A 15964-nucleotide genomic window follows, 5' to 3' on the forward strand; every position below is an offset into this window, starting at 1 on the left:
TTATTTTTGCATTGTCACATCGACATAGTGTTGAACACAATGTCCTAAGAAGAGAGTGTAGCACGACTCTATTTTATCAGGAATAACTATGGTGAGTATGTGCCATGAATCCTTACATTGTTTTTACTCATTCCTTATAAAAACTAAATATAATGCTTCTTTTTTGTTTAGGTAAAGAAGTTTGGCGTTACACCTACAAGGTGGACTATCCATCTTATGAGATTATGTGACAGAATCTTTTAACTGTTGGCAAGACAATTTTTAAGTTTTTAATCAGCTGTCTCATGAATAACTTCTAACTGTTAAAAATTATTAACCAGTTGAAGTAAAATTGTGTTACTTATCATCTATTGCTATGACATGTGCATGACAAGAGCACCAAATAGCTACATCAATATATTCTTTTTTGTGGTTTTTAGTGCTTTGTCCTTCTTGAATCATTAATGACCATGTTGGCATATCTATTTATAAAATTTTTATAGTTCCGTTACGTCACTGGTATTTAAATAAAATAATAAAATAATCTTTATTTATACTATAGAGGAAAATAATTGTGCGCTAATCTAAATCATACACGTGTCCAAACTGATTAAGTAGTACTAGGCGCTGATCAACATATGGGCACTGTCCTGTAAGCAGCGCAAGTAAGAGCAGAGACCTCCCTAGTCTAGCTGGCAGGGCAGCATATCATTTAGCAAATCTAGATCAACCAAGCGGGGCAAACTGAATTGTAGAATAACCGTAAGGCTGATACGCGCATGTCATTCCTAGAGATCTCGGAGGACATCTCTGCAGTTTAATACGATCAATCTAAGAGATCTCGATTAGGTAAACAACTCCGCAAAGTCGATAAATATCCCATGATTATAGCCTACAAAGGGAGTAACCCTCTGGACGAGTAGGGGGGATAAATAACACAGTAAATACTATTGAGAGTGGTCTTTTAGAGGGATTAGAGTCTAACCAGTTTTCTGAGACTATTCCTTTGCATCTTTAACTTAAGTATCGGAGTGATTTTGACAGGTACCACGCCGCCGCGGGGAGGGAGGTGCTAGGAACGACTTCGGATCAGTGTGGTTGAATTCATCAGAGTCGTCCACTGGATTTCGACTGCACATATACTAAATATAGAGGGTAATATTGGTACGTTATCTAGATCGTACACATGTCCTAGTAGAGTAAGTCGTACCTGAAGCGAGCTAGTAAAACCAATCTTGCCTAGTAGCAGGGCAGACCAAATTAGTAATGCAACGCTTGGTCTGGCTGGTGGGGTAGGACAACATAAGGAGAAATCTTGTATGCTTAGTAGGACAAACATAATCCGAATATCTACATAATTTTGGATTGCATATGTCAAGTCCAAAGATCTCGAAAGAAATTTTCGGAGAATCTTGGACTCAAGATTCAAATTCCGTTTAAGATCTTTGTAATCAGAGGATTCACCGTAATCGAATCCCGATTAAAGAGAAAACACTTATTTGAAGGGAGAACTTATAAATAGAGGAATCAACAGAAGCAGAGAGATCTTTTTGGCCGAGAGAACAAAGGGTGAAACTATTTTTCTTTAATAGGGTTTTCTCTACAGGAGGGATTGAGGAACTGCTTTGGATCAGTAGGGCAGGGTTGATCAAGGTAAAACTTGATTCCGCCTCTACACTAACAAATGATTTTGTTTTTTTAATTATATATTTTACTTTTATCTTTTTACCCATCCTGCCATTTTTTAGTGTTGATTTTGTAACTCAACCCAATAAGGTAATTCAAAAACTCACTATAGTGGCAGATGCAAGAACCCTAGATTTTTTTTTTTCGTTGGGATATACAACTGCACATCGTTGTGTATCCCAAGGGAAAAAATCTACAATTCTTGCTGGGTACACGTGCATCAGTTGAGTTTTTCAGTCACCCTATTAGGTTGAGTTGCAAAATCATTACATTTTTTTTTTTAATCTTAATTAGAGCAACTCCAGCGCATTGCTTGCCCCTTCTCAACTCCTATTTTGGAGAGTTAAATCGAAAATATGTGCCTCCAATACACTATCTATCCCACTCTCCATCTTGGAGATTGGGAGTTTCAATATCCACTTTGGATATCAAGTTTGGACTCCCAACTACTATTTTAAAGAGTTATTTTGGATTTTATGCGTTTCCAATGCACTATTCATCTCCATCTCCATTTACATTGAATTAAAAAATATTACAATATTTGTGAATAGCTATTTTGGATAGCATGGTTGGAGTGCATATCCCTTGAATGTCTACAATGGCTATCCATAAACAAGTGGCTATCCATTATGGATAGTTATTCTGGATATTCTCCTTGGAATTGCTCTAACTCCTTACAATTGTTGAAAATATAGTTGTTTTCATCATCATGTTGTTACCTAATAAATTGTTTGAAGCAAAGAAAAATCATTGAAAGTTTTTAATTTCAATGAACCGTTCATAATTTCAAGGAAGAACAAATGTAAAAAATGTAGGTTTAAAAAATTTTAACATCATTTTTCTTTAAAGAAATAATCACTGAATAAGATGATTAATTGACAAATAAGAGTTGGTGAAGATCATGTCAACGTGATCACTATGATACCGTAGCAATGGTTATGATATTGTACCATTCACTTTGATATTATAGTAATCGTTTTTTATTTGAAGAAGATGTTTCCATGTACATTGGCAACATTACCATTGCAGTGTAGCGCAAACTAATGAGTGCATAGTAACAAATGATTTTATTAAATAAGCCATTACTTATATGGTCAAACAATTGCTTATGTTATAAAATATCTCAAAAAAAAATTAAGTAGACAATGAAGCTATTGCTTTTTTATGGAGGGTTAAATCGACAAGCCTCAAGATGTTTAAACGTGTCACATATAGATACGTAGGGATCCGACCTGATGAGGTTGTACCAATTTATGAGCTCTGAGGGAGGTTAGCTCATAACTCGGGGTAATTTGGAACGACATCATAAGGCATAAGGTTGGGGAGATTCTCTGGAATGGTGTGCTAGCATAGATTAGTTCAAATCATTGGTTTTAGGGATTTGGATGTTATATATTTCTATTGCATAAGCATTCTAAATGGGAGAGGATTTTGAAAAGGAGAGAATCTTAATTAAGCTAGCATTGCTTAATTAGGATTAGGATGGAATTAGAAACGTCTAAAATGGATATCATTATACCATTATCTATAAAAGGGGCACACTCATGCAAATCAATGGTATGCAAAATTTCTATACCAAAACTCAATCAAAATTATTCTGTGGTCTAACTTGGACGTCGGAAGCTCTATGGTGCAGGCACACCCAAGGGATTTCCGAGAAACAAAGGAACATCAACAAAGATTACAAATCTCGGGATAGAGCAAGGTTTTTTTTTGCTTCTACTCTTGCGTATCTCTACTAATGTCTTTGGGGAAGGTTTTAAAAAGAAAGATAATGCAACCCACCCCAGGCCTCCCCCTAATTGCTTCCATGTTGTGAGATGATTTTGGGTTCAAATTTCTTTCGGTGTCTCGTTTCTCGAGGGTGTGGACCATGGGTCATAGCTGAAAAAATTGCCACAAGAGTTCCTAATTTCTTTATATGTCTAGCAAAGGAAGGATGAAACAAAATGACATCAACCAAAAAAATAATAATAAAGACAAACTGACAAAAATGTGAGTATCTTTAAAAGTGTAACTTGCCTCAAAAGCAACCATTGTAGGCTGGAATTTACATTAAAGTAATCTTATCCTCCATTTAATTAAGTTACGGGCTTTACACGATTAGAATAAAGTGTAAACATGGTGCTAATATTTAGTCGCACTGAACTGATTCGAAATTCTTCTCATGTGGCATGTGTATAGAACGATAGATCTTTTTCTTCTGGATACACAAGGAAAAGAGTCGATTTTCTGACTGAAAACTTTCACTCGGTCTATACTTGACTGACGTGGCAAAGGCACAAAAACCTAGATTTTTTTTCTTTGGGATGCACAAGGAAATATATCAACGGGCAAGGGAAAAGATCTATGGTTCCGTACACACATCTACGTCAGCGAGTGAATTTCAAATGGCTTTTTTCGAGTCAGTTTATCATTAGTCTAACATTTATGTACAATGGCATTGCATCTCATGGATGATTAGTGTTTCTGATCTATATATTTTACCGCCCACAATGGGATAAAAACATTGTCTTTCATATTTTCCTAGACATTGGCACATCTATACTTTTTGGATCCGTTTTCGAGCATGCCCCTTTGTTTATTGAAGCCAGTACCTTGGATGATGCAAGAAACATATTAAATTGATTGTTAGGCAAGTGGCAAGAGGATAACTCCAAATCTCAAAACAATAAGAAAGTTTGATGAACTTCTAATTATGGATAAACTTGAATTAGAAAATCCAAAATTTGTAGGAATCTTGGGGAGGATTTATAAATAAATTAAAGGCTCAATAGAATGCAAAGATATGCAAGATTCTCTTACCATCATCTGACTTAAGCGCTGGGAGTAATTTCAGCGACTCTCTGAAGGGAGCATCAACTGAAGATCACAGACAGAAATGTTTGAAGAATCTCAAGAAAATTACTCCCACATTACGATTTTTAAGAAAAATGTATCTATAGAAATTTTGTTTTTCTTTTTTATCTTAACCTTCCATTTGATGGATGCCTTATCCATGCATTGAGGTAGAAACATCCTCAAATTTAACTTTTTTTTTTTTGGTTAACGGGGGTATCCGAACTTACGTCCGACTAATGGGACTGGGTGAGCCAGGGCTGGACCAAGGCATATGGATCCCTCCCCCGGGCATGTGCAACTCCCGCACGTCACACCCACTAGGTAAGTGAGGGTACGCCCTCGCGGGTGGCCTTGAGGAGCCACTGCTCATACTGGGTATCAAACACAACCTACGGACTCTCACCGCTTATGGATTTAAAATTGCAATTGAGCCAACCCCTCAGGGTTAAATTTAACCTTCTTGTTATGAGACATGTTACCTCTATGTTAGGCACATAAGTTTAGCATCTAGAATATCAACCATAGGGTCAATAAGTACCTCACTAGCTAAATCACAGAAAAATATAGCCTTACAATCCAAAAATCCCAGGTCTTTGATCTTTGGCTGATTACTGACCCATCGATTTGTTAAGTCACATTCAACCAATAGTGAAAATTCGGGTCAATGGATTCATTCCCACATTCAAATCACTGTATCACATGCAAAATAAAATACCTTCTTTCCTAGTACACAAAACTTGGACAACGACATTGAACTTGCCCATGAGATGTCCACACTATTTGATAGAAAAAGGGCAAATCAAATCTAATGGAAACAAAACAGGGCATGTCAAGGGCATTTGACATTGTGAAACCACCTCCGCTGGACCTGATGAAAAAGGCTCACTAGTACTGATTTTGAAATTCCATCATCTAAGTTAGGCACGATTGGAGGTTTCAACATTTCAAAATTACGAACTATCTTTTCTATTTTAAGGAATTTCAAAATTTACGAATTCTTCTCTCTTTGGCTCCATTTGTTCTAATGTATAAAATGTGCTAAAAATTATTAATTTCTTGGGTACAAACTGGTTGGTATTTTTTTCTCCTTTTAGGGTTTTTATTGTCATTTGGTGGTCCATAAATAACGACCAAATATTTTGGGAAAAATGTGATATGGTATTGGAAGTCCTGCGTTATGATATTGTAACTGTTGCAATACATGCTTATGCGTAATCGTTCACACATTCTGCAATTAGTATAGCCCTTGTGGGCTTCACAGTCATTACTTTTTCATCTCTTGTGACTACAAAAGTTACTCCGTTTGCTTTACAATCCCACCTATTTCGTTTGTGTCTGAAATATTTCATCCTGTCTAAAATGATCCGCATGGAATGCATAACTATGCATTTCTATTTCCCATAATCGCATGAAATATGTTCGATCCTGATTGAATGAGACTTTTTACCCCCCTCACTATTTATATTGATATGTAGGTCACATTCAATCCTTATTTATCCATTGTAACGCGGCTATATTTTTTAGGGATGGACTAGTTGTAGATCATCTGGGGCTAATTGATTCACTCACTCCCCCCACCCAAAAAAAAAATCAATGACTAGGTATTCAAGATTACCCATGAAAGACTTGTTCAGGGGTAACGAGACTCAGGTCAGCACTAGGGGATCAATTTAGGAAGATTGAGTTCACTAAGGAGACCTTTTAGCAGTGAGAAAGGGTTATTCCTAGCAGTCTTAGTTCAATTGTTGTTAAACAAGGGAGAATGATCAAGAGTTTAAGGTGTTCATTTGTATTTCATCACTAATGTCATGGGTGATGGATCTCCGGAGATAAATTTGTTGGAAGTTTGCGTAGCATGGAATCGAATCCTTCTGTTTATTTTATTTTCCTAATTATAAAAACACCCACGAATTAATAAGGGCAATCCACATCATAGCCAAATTGTTTTGTTTTATATGGGTTAAAAGTTTCAGAATGAACTTATTTTTTGTGAGGATGATATCCATGATGAAGAGATTGTCATCACAAAAAATCAGTCTATTTCGAAACTTCTAACCCCATTAAAATAAGTTCAAGAATTGTAAATTGTCCAATTTTTTTTTTTCGTAAATCAGTTTTGATAGGGTTAAATTTTTTGGAATATGATGATTTTTTGTGAGGATGATCTTTATAATAATATCAGTTCATTCCAAAACTTTTAACCCAGGATAACAATCCATTAATTCGTAGGGTGCTTTTATAATTACCCTTTTACTGGTCCATCATATCCCTTCTCATTTCTTTAACCTCAGGCTCAGATAGACAGAGACGTAAATCTCTTTTGGTTGATCGTTCAGCACATTTTCACGTGACATGCTAATGTCCCATATCGTTTGCTCGCTCTTTTCCCACCGTTCCTCTCAAGTTTCCTACATTACTCTCTGTCTGTGAAGAAAAAAAACCCTAACTTTCGAGCTCTTTTGATCTGAAGAATTCGTCTCTGCTGATATTAAGCTGTCTCTTGATTTGGTATATTTTATTTATCTGAAATCTTTGCCTTCGTTTTATTTATTTTATCACTCACTCTGGGATAGGATTAGGTAGGTGTTATGTGGTCACCATTCGTTTAACAGATTATTTGTTCCTCCGAGAGTGAAAATTTTACATGATTCTAAGACTTTGTGTGACATGTCCGTTGTTCCAGTTATTGTGAAGGCCAAAGTCGAGGTAGAAAATTGGGACACTTAGCAGTCTTAGCTTGTCAAGAATTTTATATATGCTGTGTTTTTTATTGAACCAAAGCATGCAATCGAAAAACTCACTTGCTATAGAAAGATGCTAAATAGTCCCCTACTGAAGCTTACTTGGTTATTAAGTCTTAAAGATCATTTTTTTAAGTGTAAAATGATTATAATCAGCAACAAAGGAAGCTACAACCACGAGAGTGAAATTTGGTTGCAAGATTTCACATCTTATATTGTAGCTTTCTCATCTTCTTTACATAATAATATCTACTGTCCAATGCTCCCATTTTTTATTTTTAGTTTTTTTGTGTGTGTACCACAACGAAACATTGCGGAATTTTGAATGTTTCAGTATTTCATGCAAAGCATATTGGTACATACATAATTAATCTTTTACTGAAATTCATATCGGGAATGCTTCAGAATGTTATAATATAATAGAATGCTTTCCATAACATATTGAAGCATGGAAAATGCAATATTTCGATATTAAATTTATTGTTAAACAAAGTTAGTAATTTCTAATATTCATTTAGCAAAATAAAATAGACTTTTTACAACAATATCTTTACATCAAATGCAATGTTTCAAGATTTTCTATGTTTCGAAGTATTTCTAGTGCATGACTATCTATGTGAAAACATGAGATTTTTAGCTCTAACTTCATTTTATATACTTACAAAATAGTTTCTATATCTATTTATGAATAAAGTAGTAAAATTTAAAGTGAATGTTTCGGTTCTGTTCCATTGAGTTTTATTTTTATCGAAAAATTGATACAACAGAAAAAAAAAAAAAAGAGATTTTAAACCTTGCTAATATCTACATAAATCTGTATAATAGTTGTAACATAGAGTGTAACAAAACCTACCATAGAGCTTATATATAAGTAAATAATTCTTCGATACACACTCGTCTAATATCTAAAATAAAATTAGAACCCTAGTTTCTCTTTCAAGCAGAAAACCGTTCTTGAAACGCTTAATTCCCATCAAACATTTGAATCCACTTTTGCCACATAACCTGAGGAGCCTCAAACCACAAATGGTGATTGTTGAACTGTATTTTTTCATCTTCTTCTTTTCTATTACATATTTAAAATCAGCAACTGTGATAAAGTAAGTACCAAGTACTGAAGTTGGGAAGGAATTTTCGATTTGGAGAAGTTTAGATCATCCAAGTTTTAGAGGTTTTCATATGTTTGAGTGCTTTCCTTAACAGTTTGGCAAATCCAAATCAATATAGATTATACACATGGTAAATGAAATTGACCATCTGCCTGAACTATGAGTTTCAATATTGATGAAAATTTATGGCATGGTCCACATTATATCAATTGTTTGAGCTAGGTAAGAAAAGAAAGTGGTCTGCTTGTAAACTTTCAACCTAAATTGACTTACAGAATGTTGTAAAATGCACTTAATTGAGTATTTGTTGTTTCTTATTTTCCAAATAAAGCTTAGAAAGAGTTAGAGAAATTCCCAATGAAAAATTGGAAACAAAGATCCTAAAACTTCCAGCATCAAATCCTCCTCGCCTCCACTAAATCGTGAACTTTAGGATCATAGCAATTATTCCCCCAACACCAATCTAAATATGTAGGGTAAGAAAACAACCAATCCATACTGAATCATGTTACAGATGCAATTACGAAGTCATTCACTCTCTCTCAAATAGAGAAATATCTTTCTTCAAAAGAATGAAAAATAATAGAGAAAAAACCCAAACATATTTTGGAGATCTTAATATTAGTTTAAGATCACCTTATTGATCATCTTCTGAACATCACTTCTGTGTGTATACCCCTGATAACAGTGTCAATTTACAAGGACATCAGACGGAGAGGATGAGCAGTACAATTTTTATTTCAAATTTCAAATTGCTGTGGAGTTTCTTGGAGCACATAATCAATGGTGCTTGTGGAGTACCACCCACACCAAGGATTGCTCTCTTGTTTTTCTTCACAATCTTGACGCTGTTTTTATTGTATTTGCATCAAACAGGCTCCTAGATGCCAATAAATGGATTACACCATATGCTGTGTTCCTTGAACTTTAATTTTTTTAGTGGGAGGGATTTTCATCTTGGTTATACCCTTTTTCTATGCAGTGAAAAATTTCCTTGAATTCCTCTGATATCAGAAATGAGTGGTCGTTTGTCTCGCACAATCTATGTTGGCAACTTGCCCTCAGATATACGTGAGTGGGAAATTGAAGATCTATTCTACAAGGTATGGATTGGCTATTTCTCTTTGCATTCATTTTCCCTGAATTGGTTTTCAATACACTTCACCGCTCTTGAATGACATAACCTGTCAGTTTATGTCTGCTTCTCCAACATTTTTTTTTGGAACTGGGTATCCGGATCTCTTAGAGCACCCATCAGTTTATGTCAGCTTCTACTTTTCCAACATTTTTTTTTTTGGAACCGAGATGTACGGGTCTCTTAGAGCACCCGATTAATCCTCGCGCATGTGCAGTCCCCTCCCCCCATATGTATTGGCTAATTTCTGGGATAAATCCCTGAGGGTGGCCCTAAGGGGCAATTCGAACTGAAGACCTCCAGTTTGAGGCGTGGTCTTGGCCATCTCACCAACACTTAGGTGTTTTATTCTTCTCCAACATGCCCATCCAAAAAAGAAAAAGAGTACAAGTGGTCATATCATCCACCTCTGGAAGTTCAATCTTTCCTTACACGTTCTAGATTTGTGGTGCAAAACACTTGGCGACTATTCATTTGTGGTATACATGTTAAATTATACCGTTTGAGTATGAATGGTAAGCTAAACAATCAATAGAAAGGCATTACATATATTTTGATGGTTTTCCTTACGGTTACATTCCCTATCAGATGCAAAATTGCAAACAAGAAACTGCTGGGCAATGTTTTGTACTCTTCCTGTTCATGTCGTTTTGCTCTTCAAATCTTTTCTTAAAAGTTTTGGTTGTCTTTATCTGCATGAAATATACGCTTTATGTATTTTTGATCTCTCCACCAACTGAATGATCAACTAATAATGAGGAAGCTATATTACTTGTGCAAGAATAGACCATAGTTCTGACTAAGGGCTCTATCTCAAAGGGAATGCTACATGATGGAGATGTCTATGTTCAAAATATATTGCTACCTTAACTGTTCATTTAATTGGCATGAGCTATTTAATTCTTAAAGTTTTTTTGAAGAGATTAACTAGTCTTGTGGATTATAATCTCTGCTGGATGTTTAGTATTACAGACTGACAATTAGTATTGATTTTCTAATTATGTGGCATATATATTTCATTTCTTTGGAAACATATGCTATTATGTGAATGATATATTACTTTTCGGTGGCTGCAGTACGGTCATATATTGGATATTGAACTGAAGATTCCACCTCGCCCTCCTGTTTATTGCTTTGTGGAGGTAAATTTTTTGTTCTCCTAGTCTACACTTGGTTACATAACGCTGTTAAAAAATGTCCATTTGGATTATGGTGTTGTATCATGCTGCATTTGTCCATTCTGCAGTTTGAAGATGTTCGGGATGCTGAAGATGCAATCAGGGGTAGGGACGGCTATAAGTTCGATGGCTGCCGTTTAAGGGTAACTGAATTTTTTATTTTATTTTATATGTTCAACTTCCATGCATGTAGCACCTATCTTTGGTTAATAATTATTTGGTTCTTGTTGCAGGTTGAGCTTGCCCATGGTGGTCGAGGGCAATCATCTTCAATTGATCGTCGAGGTGGTTATGGTGATGGAGGTAGTGGACGATTTGGGGTCTCACGACATTCTGAATATCGAGGTGCTTTCATGGGATATCTTGCATAATTTTAGTTGTGATTTCTTTCTCTACCATTCTCTAGTTTTTTTTATTGAGGTTTTGTTATTGATTTTTTTGAGACATTCCTGATAATTCTCTGTTTTACTGTATAGTTGTTGTTCGTGGACTTCCTTCTTCTGCTTCATGGCAAGATTTGAAGGTGAGGGCATTGCCTAATTTTACTCTGCATGCACAAGGCAGCCATAATAGTTTATCTTTTGGTGAACAGGATCACATGCGGAAGGCTGGTGATGTCTGTTTTGCCCAGGTTCTCCATGATGGTGATGGTAATTTTTTTAAACATTTATTGTAATCTGTATTCCTGGTTGTGTACAGGATCTATAATTTTTGCTAATCTGATTCACATGTTTTTTATAGAAGGTCAGATGTACTTCACTTTTGTTCTTGTTAAGGGAGAAGCAAATTAGTCATTGATGGCTTAAGCTCTGGGACTGCCAGTGAAGCAGGAGCACATCATTGAGTTCTTGAACGTTGTAAATGATCCTTACTAAAGTATGCTGCATAGTTTTCATTTTTATTGATTAAATTAAAAAGACAACTTACGAGAAATAAAATTTAGAATCTGCTACGTCAGCAGGATCTTGTGTATATGGACAAGTTGGTCCTGCCATGATACGGCCTTTTGTTAAATAATAGAGCCAGTTAACCTACGTATGGTCTCTGAGCAAACATCTCCAAAGGACAGAAAACATTGCAGAAAAAGTTAGACTTGTATTCACTATGATTAGAATCAGATATCATGAACAAAGTGGAATGCTTGAACATGTGGCAGTGATCCTGTAAGGAAATAATGGAAGGTTTCGAAAGGGGAATAAAAAGATCACACCATATGAGTAGGTGCTGTAGCAAGGGGATCAGAATCAGCCAAAGGTGATGTTTTTGAGCTTGCAATCTGGATCAAGTGCCAAAATGTCAACAGTGACTGGAGAGAATTGATGATCTTGAAAACCCTAATTTTGTTTTTGGCCCACTGATGCCAATTGAAAAAAAAAAAAAAAAAGTTGCAAAAAATGGGGAACCCTGACAGAATGACAATCATACGAAAGCTGAAACCACAGTATGTTTCTTTCCCTGATTAGGGTATATATACTGTACATAATGCATATACAAGGAGAAATTACTTAGATGCATCTGCAATAAATTAAAACTAGAAGAATGTTAAAAAGATAAGGTATAGTTCCAGGAAAAACATGTTAAGTCTGAATATCTTCGTGAGACAAATGTTCTTTTGCGAAAGTGCATATGTTACATTAAATGTGCCATTAGGGACATATATAAAACTATATATGTATAACTATTGTCTTCACACGGCCTTGCATATGTGTAGAGAAGTGTGTTTGGTATACTATACTGGTGGAGAAATTTACTTGATAAACCTGAGGCCTTTTAGGTGCAAAATAAACAAGTAGAAGCTTAGTCTAGATGAGATTTATGGCTGAGGTAATTTAGTTTCTGATGTTCATCTCAGACAGCGTTTCTGAACTCTGTTGTTGTTAGATTGATGAATGCATGTTTTGCATTTAAAATTTCACTACTGCTGGTTTGGAATGGTATAATTTGTTAGTGGTATTGTTTCACGTTCATTTTGAAGTTCATGTTTTCTAAGCATGTCTTTTTTTATTTTTTATGTTCCTCTTACTTTACTGAAGTGCTATGAGTGGTTTCAGGAACCATGGGGCTGGTAGACTATACCAATTATGATGACATGAAATATGCTGTAAGAAGTTGATAATTCTTTCTCATTCTCTCAACTCTCTGATGTTTTTGCATATGCTTACTCAACACCCCCCCCCCCCCCTCTCTTTTCCTCCTCCAATTTGGTATCTTATGTGTTCTTTTGTTGCTCAGATTCGGAAGCTTGATGACACTGAATTTAGAAATCCTTTTTCAAGGGGCTATATTCGGGTAAAGTTTATCATATTTTTAACCTAAAACAGTTTAAAGAGTTGTTTTTTTTAATTCTTGGATAAGGATTGTAAGACAGTTGTTAGTCATTTTGTAACATAAAACATTTTCTTTTCTGTATAATATTTATCATTAAAATGTTGATTTTTATTAATTTTTTTGAATGTTTCTTTCCATTTTGGTGAATGTTTCAGCTTTTTCCTGGATCAAAAAATTCCTCCAAAAAGAAATTTTAACCTGGTCTAGCCCATGATAAAATGCTGAAATCCTGCAGTTATAAATCAGTTGTCAGGGTAGTTTTTTCTATTTAGGTACACCACGGATTGGGCTAGAAATTAATGGGGAAAGTGAGCATTAAACCATGCCATGTGGCTTCTTTTGCTACATGGGGTATTTAGACCTTATGTAATTCTTGAGTTAAATGAAACTGTGCCAAAGATAATCTTTACTATCCTGTGCTTTTTCTGCCAGTTTTTGCTGAAAAAAATGTTGACACCATTATGTTTGTTCTGAAAGTTAAGATAATTTCTTTATTTTTCGCCATTATAAAGCTTGTGTAAAAGAAATCATCTTTTACCAATCAATAGAAGTAGAAAAAAGTCTGGAACACATGGTATTTTACTTTTTTGAGCTTTAGTTGTGTTTCCTTATTTGTACTTTTACTGGGACAGGTGAAGGCCTATGAGAGCAGTGTGTCAAGGAGCCCTAGTCGAAGTAGGAGCCGAAGTAGAAGCAGAAGCAGAAGTGTAGGAAGGAAGCGGAGGTAAACTGCCTGTAAACAGCAACTCTATTTTGGTTTCGTCTTTGTGATTTGCGTGTTTTTAATAGCTTGGTTGTTTCTTTACTCAGCAAATCATTGGAACGATCGATCTCTAGATCACCATCTATTTCTCGATCTGCATCAAGATCTAGGTCTGCATCTCCTGCCAGATTGCCCAGGTATTAGATTGAATAACTATTTCTAGATTGTGTTTTTTGACTTCACATTTTGACACGATTTTTCTGTGTGCCAATTTCTGAACTTATAACGTGATATTTTATTATTGTCCGCTCAAATATGCAGATCAAGGTCAATTTCTCCCCACCAGGTAATACTTGGGTTTGCATAATCTTGAATATATGTCATTTTTATGTGACTAGGTCTTGAAAGGTTACCATTGGAACACTTACTAGAATTTTGTTGAGGAAAACAAAAATCTGTTGCTGTGTTGGAAGATGAAAGTACCTCTAAACTTGGGAAAATATGTATAATTAATTTTTTTATCATATATTTTTTTGTTATATTACAAGCAAGGTTCTTTATCTCCTGTAGCATCCTTATCTTTTAGAGCAGTCTGTTAATGATATTACTGTTTTTATGATAACGAAATGGCACAAGATGGTGTGCCTCATCATACATAATATAAAAAATAGTTAGATTTTTTTTTTTTTTTTGAGGATTGCTCATAGTCATCTTACAGCTCATGCATATCTAGGGTTCATCTTTTATCTGAAAAGGAAAAAAAAAGGAAGAGGATACTTGTCCATATGGAGGTAGTTGTATTTTGATTACACAAGCCACACAAGAAACTTCAACCTGGAACCATTGTCGTCATTATTCAATCAAAATGCATTATAGCAGCTATTTGGTGTTGGGAACATGAATCCTATTTTCAGTTTTATCTAGAGTTGTATCTTCTGTCACAGCATGTGTCTTCAGATCTTCTGCAGCTAGAGAGTGTCATATTTTCTTAACAATTTGTTCTTGACTTTTTGGCCAAAAACGTATGATTGAGTAGATTTTCCCCCCTTTAATGATAACCTTCTCCTCCACCCTGATCGTTAAAGCTTGTTTGTCATAATTTAAGATGTCCTCTTCTTTTCCTGTTCTCATATATTGAAGCTTGTTTTCTTTTCAGGCGCGGTCGGGTAGTGGCTGATCCCTATATATTTACAAAATCAAAACTTCTGGTGGCTATTGAGAATGGCAGGACATGATCTGATATTTATATATGTCTTGAAAATTACTACAAAGACATCATTTTATGTTTTAATGGTGACTGATAGCTCTTGTGGTTAAACCTTTTTCTAACTAGAGATTGGATTGTTGGTGTTCAAGCATGAAATTGTTTTGTTTGTGGTTCAAGATATTTTGTTGGAACTGGTAGAATAGCTTTAATCGATGTTGATTGTTGAATGCTTTGAATCCCTGTAGTTTTGTGCTTCTGATTGATTGCCATGCATGTATTGTTAGCAAGGATTGATGTTCGCACTTCTGTTGGTTGCATTTCCACTGAATAACTAGTTGTCTTTTTTCATTCACTTGCCTTCTGCAGCTACAGGATCTCTGTTGGTTTTAATGTTGAATAATTGGAGACTTTGTTTCTTGTGTGTCTCATTTTTTTTGGGATATACTTTGAAAAGAATGCAATAAGTTCAAAGTGTTTAAGGTCATCAAATTGGGGATTATTTTTGTTTGAAAAGGGGGAGATTTCATTAGTGGGACCTATTAAGTGTTCGAAACCCCACGAAGCAACGAGTTCTTAGTCAAAACCCGAAGGATAAATGGTGAAAAAAAAATCAGTGGCGACCTTAGCATTGAGTATTGAATTGACCGTAACTTGAACCACTACAAAGGGCATTCTCTAACTCTTACACAAGCTCCATGTTTTTTTAGTTGTGGTTAAAATTTTGCTACCGTGTGTGGCCCTTGGAAATACAAGTATGTTGCAATTTAACATCATAATGAACTAAAAAATGATTCACTTGTAGAAGATACCTACAAAGAGTTGAAGCATTCCATATGGTGAAGGGATTATTTATTAGAGAAGTAGCACCACCTTTAGGTTTGATGTCATTGTGTCACGGCCGTGTTCTTTCGAAGCGAGGTCGTGTGGCGTTGGGGGTGCTAATCCACAAGTAAGTCTATCAAAATTATCTCACATCACAAAACGTAACTAACAAGCAAGAGAATGAGGGCAATACAAGGCAAAGTCATGCGGTACTATCCATCTAGGTTGATAAAAC

General features: G+C 35.4%; 1 protein-coding gene across 1 annotated transcript; it reads left to right on the top strand.

Moving 5' to 3' along the window:
• Positions 1-6777: 6777 nt before the first annotated feature.
• LOC147390012 (serine/arginine-rich splicing factor SR34A-like) lies at positions 6778-15147 on the top strand. Its single transcript, XM_086417779.1, has 12 exons — positions 6778-7014; positions 9339-9459; positions 10568-10633; positions 10738-10812; positions 10903-11014; positions 11146-11192; positions 11262-11319; positions 12721-12770; positions 12902-12958; positions 13630-13721; positions 13808-13897; positions 14857-15147. Exons 2-12 carry the CDS (start codon positions 9373-9375, stop codon positions 14933-14935), a joined length of 813 nt encoding a protein of 270 aa, XP_086273905.1. The 5' UTR covers positions 6778-7014; positions 9339-9372; the 3' UTR covers positions 14936-15147.
• Positions 15148-15964: the final 817 nt, after the last annotated feature.

Source organism: Akebia trifoliata, chromosome 12 (assembly GCF_017979445.1).
Source record: "Akebia trifoliata isolate Shusen 1 chromosome 12, ASM1797944v1, whole genome shotgun sequence".
In the NCBI taxonomy this organism is placed as follows: domain Eukaryota; kingdom Viridiplantae; phylum Streptophyta; class Magnoliopsida; order Ranunculales; family Lardizabalaceae; genus Akebia; species Akebia trifoliata.